Source organism: Halyomorpha halys, unplaced genomic scaffold, assembly GCF_000696795.3.
Source record: "Halyomorpha halys isolate HHAL.00 unplaced genomic scaffold, Hhal_1.1 Scaffold281.1, whole genome shotgun sequence".
Classification (NCBI taxonomy): Eukaryota; Metazoa; Arthropoda; class Insecta; order Hemiptera; family Pentatomidae; genus Halyomorpha; species Halyomorpha halys.
Window position 1 is genome coordinate 988,142 of NW_027108453.1, and position 12,704 is coordinate 1,000,845.

The window sequence follows — 12,704 nt, forward strand, 5'->3', positions numbered from 1 at the left end:
TATATATAATTGTAATTGTTTTAAAATAAATAAATAGGTTAGAAAAAAAAAAAACTTTCAGTACTCTAAATGAATAGTATTTAATTACAAACTACAGTTAAGTATTTTGTAAGAAAAGTATTTCTTATACAAATTACCAATATTACAAATAAGTATTTTGTATGAGTCATTAATGTAATTTCTATCTGTATCTGAAGAAGCTGGCCATTTTAATTTAATTTCACCATCCAAGGTCCAATCAATAAGGGTTTTTATTCTGATAAAAAATTATGAATTTTTTCTTTCCAAAACCTCAGGTGGCAAACCTGAAATTTGGTTTCCCAGCACTCCCAAAAAACATATAGTCATGGAGAAAAAGAACTATATTTTTCCTGAAAACATTCCTTTTTGAATCATCTGTATGGACTGTTTATAACACGCTCCAGCAGCATCAAAGTGAAAATTAAAATGAAATGCAGTACATGCATTTTTAAAGAAATTTTGTTTACTTTAATTTTCTATAGGATGTTCATCTTCGAAAAATGCTTAGTTTTCTAGTTATAATTGAAAAACTAAAAATAAATTAAAAAATATTTTTTGTCCAACTTTGTAGTGAGAACAGGGGGGAGAGGGTAGAGTAGGGTAGGATAGCAAAGTGGAAAACCTGAAATTCAAGTTAAGTACTCGTGGAGAAGATGGTCGGGGGGGGGGGGAGGGGGTGCGGTCAGGAAAAAAAATAAAATAAACAAAACATTATTTATTTATGCCGACGTTTCAACCTGTGTTTTAGGTCGAAACTCTTTAGCCAGGATTCCCTGCTTACCTTCGTGATGAAGACCTGAAACTCAGGTTAAAACGTCGGCATAAATAAATAATTTTTTGTTTATGTATGTTTTTTTTTTGCTGACCGCACCCTCCAAAACCATCTTCTCCAATTAGTAATCTACGGTCAACTATCTACACCTCATTAAGTACTCATGATTTTTTCTTGAAAATAAATTTTTAATATATTTTGAAAACATATGTTTAAACTTGACATCACTTATGTTAGTTATCTTAAACCTTCTCCAAGTGAGAGTTGGGTATAACTTTGTTTTGAATTGTGTAGGCATTTTCTTGTTTTTTTAATTATAAGTATCAAATTAACGTTTAAAAACAAAACAGATAAAGCATAAAACCATACTGCCATTGTATGATTTCTTGTCTATTTTGTTGGTTGTATTAAGCCTATTTTGTATTTTACTCCCCGAAATAAAAAATACTTCTTACTATTTTGTCTTCGGTTGCTTAAAAATAGAAAATACTTCAAGTATTTTACTCCAGAAATACAAAAAATTTATTTTGTCTTGTACTTTGAAATACTGCCTAACTCTGGACACAATGTATAAGTTACAAAAATGTGATTAGTAAATCAAGATTGAGGTCATGAATAAAAACCACAAATAATTTATGAATTGATCTAATTTTTCACTTTAAATGGATAAATTATATGAATATATAATTTGTCAGAAACAAATAAAACATTATAAAAGAAAAAAAATAAAGGAACTACATTACTAACAGTCTCTTTATTACTAAAATATAATACGGCTTTAAACCTAAAAGGTTCAATCTCACCCTACAATTACTTAATACAATACAAGAAAATATATTAATTTAAACAATAGAAAAACTCTTTTGAGTTAATTAAATAGAAAAATAATGTAGAAAGCTTAAACAAATAACTAAAATAACAGTCTTCATATAGGCAAATAATACCATCACAACTCAGTTAACATATAAAATACATCTAAGGAAACAACCATTATTAATAATTTAAATGACTTGCGGAACATTTTTTATTTACATTTTAATTGTCTTTTAAAACCATTTTATTGCATAAAGATTGTTTAACTTTTGCAGGATGAAAATTATTTTTTGGATTTATATAAAATTCAAGAAAAAAAATATGACTCTTCTAAAATTTAAAACATTGATAGATAAATTCATATGAGGAAACAATTTTATTAACTAATTTGAAGAATCAATCTATATCTATGATAAGAAAGCTATACAATAACCCTCTTTTGTTTCATTTTTCTAATAAGAGATTTTATTAAATACATTCAAATCTAATTAAATACAATGATAATCTTTTAGCAAGTAACATAAGGGAGACTACAACTCATGTCCCATGCACAATCGATTGGATTATAATAAATAAGGTATAATTAATTCTATAAATATACTATAATATAAGAAATATTATATTATTATAGAATATTATAAGAAATATACTATTTCTAAAATAATTTATGACCATCTTCCAGCCCTTGTAGAATATTATACGAATATTTTACATAATTTTTTTTTTAAATACTATAAATAAAAATAAATTTCTATAAACTCATAAAACTGAGATTAGTGTATAAATATGCAAATAACCAAATAAGGAAGCATGTACGACATCAAACACATAATCTTAACGAATGATACACGACTCTGCTTTCTTGGTCATCAGATAATAGTTTTATACTAAAACAGACTAATAAACACAATTTTATTTAAGATATATTTTATAATTTGGTGATTTGTAACCATAAAACCCACATTAACTTTATCAGTGAAATTTCTGCAAATAACATATCTTTAACATACCATTTTACTGGAGTTTAATAATTAAAAAAAAAAACTTTGGAACGATTTCACTGTCATAAAATCAGTAATACAGTGATTCGAACTCAAAACCATGGAAAAATAATACAAATTTTAAAATTAAAATCCCTGTACCAGGTTTCAAATGATTTAAGTTACAATTTTTAACAAACTAGAATATTTGCTTAGAATATGTGAATATCAGTTCTGATATCCCTGTCTGTACCCTGGACATAGGTAAAAAGCTAGGTAAATTGCTTGATTTGTGGGGTTGGACATACGATAATATATAATGTTAAAGGATAGAGAAAAAAATCAAGGGTTGTTCACCAGCAAAGGCAGTGAGTACCATTCAGTAAAAAATTCTTTGTGTACCTGGCATGTATAAGTCAATTATAATAAATAAGTATACACACATTGAGTGTCTTCCTCCTATATTTATACATTTTTTATTAAACCTCCAGTAATCTGACAGAACTCCTTAAAACAACAAACTCATGATCAAATATGTCAGATTTTAGAGATTCAACAGTATTCCTTACGAAATGAGGTATAACTCTCATTTCTTGAGTTAATTGATTCAAAAGCGATATATGGGAAGTCGAACCTAAATGAGATAAATTTAAAACACTAATATAAATAAAAATATATCAATATAAATAATAATATGTATAAAGGAAATGAGAGCAGGAGGTTAATGCCAATAATTATAATATAAACCACTCAAACTATTAACCCACAGTACGAATAAAACATTGGGACACCGAAACAAGATTATAACTGCAAATAGACAGAAATTTAAAAAGGGCGTAGCAACCAAATAGTTGATCATCCAGAAAAACAATAACCTAAGCTAACCTTGATTCAAAGCTAACAATTTTGTTCGAACAGGGTTAAAGTTTCTTGCCAAGCCTAGCAAGAAATTTATTGAAGTTAACAGGAGTTCTTTTAAATGGAAATAATACTGTTAAAATTTGTTTTAATTCAAATGCCTCAGACCTAAAGAAATGACCTTTTAATATTTACCATCCCAATACAATATTTTAAAAACTTTTCAATATAAATATATAATATAATATAAAACAATTTATGATAAACTATTCTTAAAATTATCTTAAAAATTAAAAAAATCTCTTTATAAAAAAAAAAACTCAACAAACAACAAACTATGGATAAAAATATACAGAAATTGAATAAATATAACTACTAATCATAACGAAAACAACTCTTTAATAGACATTTAATTTAAATAGAATACTTTTTATACTAACTATTTGAAGTCAGTAATTAGTTTCAGTACTGTATACATCTTTTAAAACTGAATACGTATAAAAATGAAAGACTTAAAATATGATCTACACTGATGCAATAATTTGCAATCGTACTAAGCGTCACACATAGTTTTGTTTTATTTATTCAAGAAAAAAACTTTTATTATTATCGTTCATAAATATAAATGTTTACAACTAAGATTAATAAATATAACTCTTGAATAATATTTGTATTTCTTCCAATACTGATATAATACATAAATAAATTATTAAATTTCTAATTAGTAGCCTACATATATTTTATTAAAAATATGTAGAACAATTATAATAAAATTCTTTATTGCTCAAAGAATGTTCGAAGCAAACATTTGAGATATAACATTTATTTTAATAATTCTTACAAAATACCACTATTTAAATACCTGATCAATGTTTAATACATCAAAACATATATTTAAAATCTTCTATTTATTCCAAACTTACTGACCGAAGCAACAGATCTTAAATATTTTTTATCACAAAGATAATTATCGGTAAACAATAAAAATTTGTCATAAAATTTCTTATACAAGAGTTCACCAGAAGCTGCATCAAAAACGTAATATTCCCTTTTGTGTTGAATATGTTCGTCGTCCAAGTATGGAGGGTCTGTTCCACCTGTTTTTATTATTACAAAAGTTCCATAAAGTACAGTAATAGAGACTGCATTTAGACAGAAAAATTCAGGGATTCTCACTTTTAAAGTACGAGACCAATTCATTTTACCAGTACGCATGCAGAAGGATGAGAAAACATCCTTCCGAGATTCAGGGTCTTCATAAATGCAATAAACTGCATCAAATACAGGGTTTACAGCCGTATATTTTGAAAACTTTGGAGCAGATACTTGAGCTAAAGACTTTCCTGAGGACACTTCAAACGTGGAAATACCCTCTGGAGTGGCTACAGCTAACATCCTGTCGTTACCAACAAGAGAGAAAAATGGACCGACCTGAAGCCTGCGAATACACCTTCCTCCCTTAGCAGCCACAATCAGAACCTCCATCTCATCCTCACGGAACATCAGTACATCTTCACCACCTCCAAGATATTTAACGTTTCGATAAGGGAATACATTCGTTGCTTTTCCTGTTTTTAAATCTATATAAAAATAAGTGGCATGAAAATACATATATTTCACTTTGATCCATAAGGAATCATCATTCAATCGAACAATTTTCAGTATGTTCACAAAAAATGTATTTCTTCCTAATTCAATGAAATCATGAATCTGCTTATTTGTCATTGCTGCATCTTTGTTGAAAGTAAATCCCATTTTCAAAAAGTAGGTGTCATTTAGCTCATATATCAAAATGACATTATTAAATCCTACTACAATGTATTTCGCATTTAATTCCATTAATCTGAACTCAAAATAACATTTCCAGGGAAGATGAATCATATCAACTTTGAGTGTCCCTTCATCTTTGATGATATAAACATGGATATTATATTCTGTTCGGACAGCAAGCCGATTACCAAAAATTTTATAAGCTTTAGGATCCTCATGTAGAGGCCAATTTAAAAATTTAAATTTTCTTTGCCGCCATGCATTTATATGTTTGCTACGAATATTCCATGATAAAGCAGCATTGCATAGAGCTAATTCATTTTCATCTTCTTCTTCTTCATCATCATCATCATCTTCCTCCTCCTCTTCATTAACTTCATCTTCTAGAAAAAAATAAAATAATCATAATTATTATGAAAAAAATTCTTGAAATCAAATAAGAGACTATAACTCAAAATCAAAATCACAATAGGACAAACCCATTGACACTATACATCAAATTCATAAAGACTTAAACTCAAAGTTAAAACAAAACATGACAGACTTTAACCTGAATGCGACACATATTCGCTATCTTAACTAGGTCAGATCATCATTATTTTCCTTCTGTAAGTGAGTTTCAAATACTTTTAAACTTTGAAGCAATTAGATCTTTTTACAACATTTGATCTTTATGAGTTAGATCATAAAAAAATTGAAAACTTCAAAGAGATTTTTAGTAAACTCCATAACTCAAAAAATTCAAAGTAATATCAACTCCCCTTCCTTTATCTTCAACTTTAACTTATAAAGTTTTCACTGTAATTACATTTTAACAGCAATAAATCCTAGACACACTTTTCTACAAAAGAGTGTATGTTATTCTACCGTGTTCAAATGGTTTTTATAAATGTGAATGCAATATATATGATGGGATAGGTTGCATTTATCATTAACAGATAAAATAAGTTAGGCCACTAAATTATGATATCTTGAGGAATTGATTCTAGAGTTTATATATACATTAACACTAAAAAAATAAAGAGCTTTACTTCATTTTTAAATAAAAATTTGGTTTACATAGTTAATTTTGATGCTTGCTCCAAAGAGTGAAAGAAATGGCTTATTTTTTATAACTTAATAATGTACATTACTGATTACTATAAATCTACAAAAAAAAATGAACAATGCATGTAGGCAAATCAAATAAATTAAAAACTTTCAATAGTTATATGGACAATAAAAAATATAATCTTATATAATATAAATTGAAATAAAGGACAATAGTATTGTTTCCTGTATGGTGACACTTACAGTTACATGAGACTGAATATACTTGAAAAGACCAGAAGCGTTTAGTGGAAGGCAGATAACTACTGTACCAGGTTTCATTAATTTGTATAGAGATCACTAACAATCCACTAATATGTTTAAGCAAATATGCAATGACATCCAATTGCTTAGAAGAAATAGATGTATAAGATAGCAGTACTTTAGCAGCCAGATTTATTTTTTTAATTAAATTATTTTTTATTTCAATGGTTTTTAGTTTTTCATCTATTGCCATTTTATAGTTCAATTGATTACCTTTGACTAGAATTTGGAAGAATGTGAATCGGGTATCGATACCTTAGTTAAAATATCTTATTGAAAGGAGTGTCAATACTTTAATGGTATATCACAAGCAACTGCAAATCCCGAAGGTAGCAATATGTCTCCGATAACACCTATCACTTAAGAAGTGTAAACAGTAGTTAGGTTAGGTTTTTCCATACTACTGGTCTATATACATCAGTTTGAATTTGTGAAGGATGCGCATCATTATTCATTGCACGATTTAATGGAATCTTGAAACAAATAATTGTAATCCCTTGAGTCATTTTAATGTTTATACTACTAATTGTATGTTTGTAACCTACTGTCTTGTTTATTTTGAGATTTTAAAAAAGTAACTGGTTTTAAAATTCAGACCACAGCAAGTTGACAAATTGAGGGACCAGCAAATGGAGTTTCCAAGATTTTAAGACGGACATCCAGATCCAGTCAGGACAGAATTGAGCCTGCTTTTTAAAGCTTTAAAAATTACCAATTTTTAAGATAATGCACTAATTAGATGTGGGCGACCCTAATTCTATTCAACACTAGTCATAGGTTGCCATAGGATACTCTTAACATATCGTTATATAGGTTTTTAATTTATTTAAATTTTCTCAGTAGTTAATATCACAATAGCAGTAGTGAAGTTTTTAACCTATGTTTATATATGAGAGATCTGCAAACCAAAGATGCTGCTCATCTGCACTGACCCAATAGCTGATATTCTAGATGAGCTAATTCAGCAGGTTTTTCAGCTAATCAGGTCGGTAGAGTTTAGTTATTCCTTACCAACATACCGGCCAGGTCTGTCAAATTTGTTTTTTTAAATCCAAACACTGCTTAGGTCTGTGTCATAAATCTGCCATATTTTCAGACTAGATTCAAGGGTACAGGATTTCCATGGATATTTGATAATATATTAGGTTTCAGTGTTAGAAATAGACAACTAGGTATTCGACTTCAGTCTAGGTCCTTGCAAATATCCAAAACAGATACCATATTTCAAACCCATTTGTGACTTATGTACAGACAAGGTACATAGGCTTTGTCAGAAAATCTATGTCTTGACGCAAATATCTGTTCTTTGATGTTCAGATATCAGGTTTCGGAAAATACAATTCTGAGTTAGTATAAGGTAATGGATAGTTGATTCTCACTGGTTACTGTTAAACTAAGGGATATTGTTCAATGGGGCAAGCTAATTACTTATTACTTAATTGGTTACTTTTAACATACTCGCTATTAAACTATATAGCTTCACAAATTGCGTATGTTGATAAAAATTTCTTGAAAGTATTATAGGTCGATAACTATCATATTATCTATAAGGGTATAGACAATTCTATATAAATAAACAGGTTTTCCCAATATCGCATATGCTTCACATGTATTAAGGAGAAGAGCAGATATCTATTGTGAGAGTTCTCACAAGGGTATACTAACATGATAATAATAAGATAAGCTATAACCAACTAGCATGGATGGAAAATGTAAGAACCAAAAAAATTTTTTAAATTTCAATGCTGCGTGTCCATAGGATTTTATTTTATAGATTGGATCTAAATTTTCAGACTCAGGGCTTTCTAATGTCAAAAAGTGTATTTTTCAAACTATTTTGGGAGCTCTACAAAACGTTATTAGAAAACAAATTGAATTTAAGGCCTTATCACTGATCAGAGCAGATATCTCATTCTAACAGCAATATTTTGAAACATTCATTCAAGTTTTGCTAATCAAAACAAAATAAGTATGTAAACGAAAGCCTACTTACCACTGTCCAATCTCTTCTGGGTAATTCCAACTCTTAAGCAATGAGGTTTCCAAAGTCTCTTCTGATTAGCCAACCGTCTCCAATTTCTGGAAACAGCTAAGCAATTCCAAAGAGCACTACCAGGTAAATGTCCTAGCACTTTTTCTGCTATCTCAATCGGAAGGCTGCTTAATAGGTCCATAATGTGTCGTAACAAGGTGACAAAATGATTTATTTACATCTATGTCTCTAACCGATAATCGTAAGCAAGTCCTTCACAAGGATACCCAACAAGTATCCGCATGCCCTAAAATCAAAACTTTAATAGATTAATAATAGCTAGAGACAAAGTAGTTATTTATTACATAACAAAAGTAAACCCAATACAAAAGTACTATTTATCACATAAAACAGTTCTAGTCGTCATTTTTTTCTGTAAATGTCCATATCCTATTAATGTTACTGTTAAAATTACCATTTACAATAGTATCATCAATTAATATAACTGAATTATCAACATATTTCCTAATTAAAACCTTAATCACTTTTAACTCGGGTTTATATTTATTTCAATCATAACAAAAAATAAAAAAAGTGATACCAATAACAGAGAAAGTACTTACTACTAGAATGTTATTCCACTGTGAACAGCAATAACGTAAAACTTTAGAAGACGAGATCAAAACAAACACAGCGTTTACTATGCAAACAAAACAATCTGTTGTAAGCCAATATGAATGAAAGTTCGGCAAACTTCGGTTTCATTCGGTGGAAACAAACGAAACTCCAGATGCGCAATAGGATTAGAAGAACGTTCCAACAGCCTGTTCCACAGTCAGAAATCTGACAACAGCATGCGCACTAAATTAGTTTTGGCCGTTCCAGGAAGCACAGCACAGAAGACAGTCAAGAACTCAGTTCCAACAGACCTAATACCAAGTTCAAAATCATTTTATGATAGTCAAAAGAGTCCTAAGATTTTAGCTGCGATTGGTCTTTGTCGGCATTGAAATGAATGAAAACTATTTACAAATGTACAAATATTCAAAATTTATTACTCTACCAAACATGTTAAGGGGGAATAAAAAATTACGGCTGTTCCAAAAGTTAATAAAATCATTTTTGAGTTTATTCAATTAAAACATAGCGGCTGTTTCAAAAGTTTAAAAAAAAAAATCCCCACTATTTTCTGTAACAACATGGTTCAATTTGTATCTAACCTATACACGGGGCACAATAAATGTTATTAAAAAGTGAATTTTGAAGTATTTAAGGTGCACGCTGCTTAAAGTTTATTCTATTCCAGAAAAATCTAAAACTTTTGCTCATTTTTGATTAGGTGCTCCATATCCTTAAAACTACCCGCACTAAGCAAAATCTGATGGCGGAGTTAGGCTTTGTGTTGACTACAAGTGTGGCGTCAATTCAAAACTGGTTGCAGCTAACCATCCAATCCGTCGCATTGATGAGGTCTTGCACAGCCTCAGAGGATCAACGTTTTTTTGCAAGTTAGATCTGCAAAAGGCCTATCTGCATTTTAAAGTAGATGAATAGGGGTAGGGGAGTAAGATTCAAAACATTTCGACGCACAAAGGCATTTACAGGATGAACCATCGTAGCTTTGGTATTAAAACAGCCCCTTCCGAGTTGAACCGAATCCTTTCTCAGATCCTGCATGGTCTTCCGAATGTTGAAGCCTACTTTGATGACATCATCTGCCACGGAGCAAATCTAGATGAATGCATTAGGAACTTAATGGCATGTTTATAACGCCTTAAAGAGAATGATTTGCATTTAAACAAAAGCAAATGTTCCTTTTTCAAAGAAAAGATTGACTATCCGGGTCATGTTGTGTCTTTTAACAAAATCGAGAAATCCCCTGATAAAATTCGAGCAGTTACAGAGATACCACGTCCAAGAAATTCAGAAGAGTTGAAACGTTTTTGGGATTAGTGACTTTTTACCCCAGATTTATCCCGAACTTAAGCTCAAAGACATTTGCGAAAAATGCTACGGAAAGGAGAACGATTTCCACGGAGAACGACGTCCACTGAAACCGCATTCGTTGACCTCAAGTCAGAATTGTGCAGCGAAAGAGTTCTCAATCCTTTTGACCCATCCAAGCCGGTGATCCTTACAACAGATGCAAGTCCTACGGGAATTTCTGCAATCTTAAGTCACAGTATAGTTGATGTGGAGCAGCCAGTTGCGTATGCCTCTCGAGCTCTGACGCAGTCTGAATCCAATTATAGCCAGCTCGACAGAGAGGCTTTAGCTATCATCTACGCGACAACCCACTTTTTTAACTACCTATTTGGGCGACACTTTACCCTCGTCACAGACAATGAGCCACTTTTACGCATTTTTCACCCAGATCGTACGCTGCCAAAAATGACTTCAGCTCGCCTTTTGATATACGCATCTTTCCTCAACGGGTTGGACTATACGGTTCGTTGCAATAGAGGCAAGGACAACGAAAACGTGGATTGTTTGTCCCGAGCTCCAGTCACCTTACCTAACAACGCACCAGCGATAGCAATAGATGCTGAAACATTACTCCAAATCTCCAGCTCAGCCATCACAGCAGATACGATTGCAGAGGAAACTGCGAGAGACCCCGAACTCAGGGCACTCATAAATAATCTCAGAAATAATCCCAAAACAGCCCTTTTACAATAGTCAATGACATGCTTTTCAGATTGGATCGTGCGGTTATTCCTAAAGCTTTCCAGCCTCAAATATTAGAAGAACTCTATGCCACTCATTTGGGAATTACCAAGATGAAGCAACTTGCTCGGAGATATGTATATTGGGAAAGGATAGATATAGACATTGAAGGACTTGTTTTTACTAAAAGTAAAAATGAACACGGTGGAAGGTAAAGAGAGAATCCAGGCTGATATGTCAGAAGAGTTCTGTACAAGAAAAGTGATAAGGGAGGGAGACTCATTGGCCTGCCTCCTGTTCAACGTAGCACTTGAAAAAGTTGTTAGAGACGCGCGAATACAATTGGTTGGGACCATCTTTAGTAAGTCAATACAAATTCTGGCATATGCAGATGATATTGATATTATCGATCACTTCGCGGCGTAAAGGAGGCTTACCTGGCTCTCGAACAGTCTCGGATTTCTATAAATGAAGTCAAGATATATGGTTGCTGGCACAAGTCCACTACATCCACAGATCTCGATTGGTATCTACACATTCGAAACGGACCAACGATTTGTTTATCTGGACTCTCAAGTAAATTCCGACAACGATGTGTCAGAAGAAATATCAAAGAGGATTCTGGCGGCCAATAAAAATTATTTTGGCCTCCGGTGGTATCTAAGTAATCGCTTTATCTCCAGCAAAACAAATGCGACTCTGTACAAGACGTTCATTCGTCCTGCCCTTACATATGGAGCAGAAACGGGGACCTTCTCCAAAAAAGATGAAAACAAGCTGCTGGTCTTTGAAAAAAATGTATATCATTTTAATGACAATTTTTTTCTAAATAAAATCGTTTTAACTTTATTCATTTATTTGTTTTTATTCATTAAAACATCGCCTGTCCTCAACATACAGCAATATAAACATTCCTCAAGACTTGGAAACCTTACAAAATTTAAAATAAGTACGTAAGTGAAAGTATATATATAAATACATAATTCAGCGATATAAATAAGGATAAATTAGTTTAGGAAAATTCATTAAAAGAAATAGATGTAATTACAATTTTCTTTAATATACATATTGATGTTCACTATTGAAAACACTAGTACATCATTGTACTAAGCTCCAAATTTCCCCATTGATGTTCATTATTGAAAATACTAGTACCTCATTGTACCATACTAAACATCAAATTTCCCCAAAGACGTTAACTCAGTAGTGACTTCAATTTTCATCATCCATGCAGTGCTTGTGTAGGAACGTCTGGGTGAACTCTGAAGCTTAACCTTAACCAAGATCAACTAGTTCGCGCTAAGCTTCAAATTTCCCCATAGACGTTAACTCAGTAGTGACTTCAATTTTCATCATCCATGCAGTACTTGTGTAGGAACGCCTGGGTGAACTCTGAACCTTAACGCTAACCAAGATCAACTAGTTCGCGCTAAGCTTCAAATTTCCCCATAAACGTTAACTCAGTAGTGACTTCAATTTTCATCATCCATGCAGTGAT

At 31.4% G+C, this 12,704-nt stretch overlaps 1 protein-coding gene across 1 annotated transcript; it reads right to left on the reverse strand.

The window, feature by feature from the left end:
- Positions 1-1,445: 1,445 nt before the first annotated feature.
- On the reverse strand, positions 1,446-9,657 carry LOC106680710 (uncharacterized). Its single transcript, XM_014420594.2, has 3 exons — positions 9,163-9,657; positions 8,561-8,846; positions 1,446-5,597 (listed from the first exon to the last, which is right to left on the reverse strand). Exons 2-3 carry the CDS (start codon positions 8,739-8,741, stop codon positions 4,339-4,341), a joined length of 1,440 nt encoding a protein of 479 aa, XP_014276080.1. The 5' UTR covers positions 8,742-8,846; positions 9,163-9,657; the 3' UTR covers positions 1,446-4,338.
- Between the last annotated feature and the right edge of the window lie 3,047 nt (positions 9,658-12,704).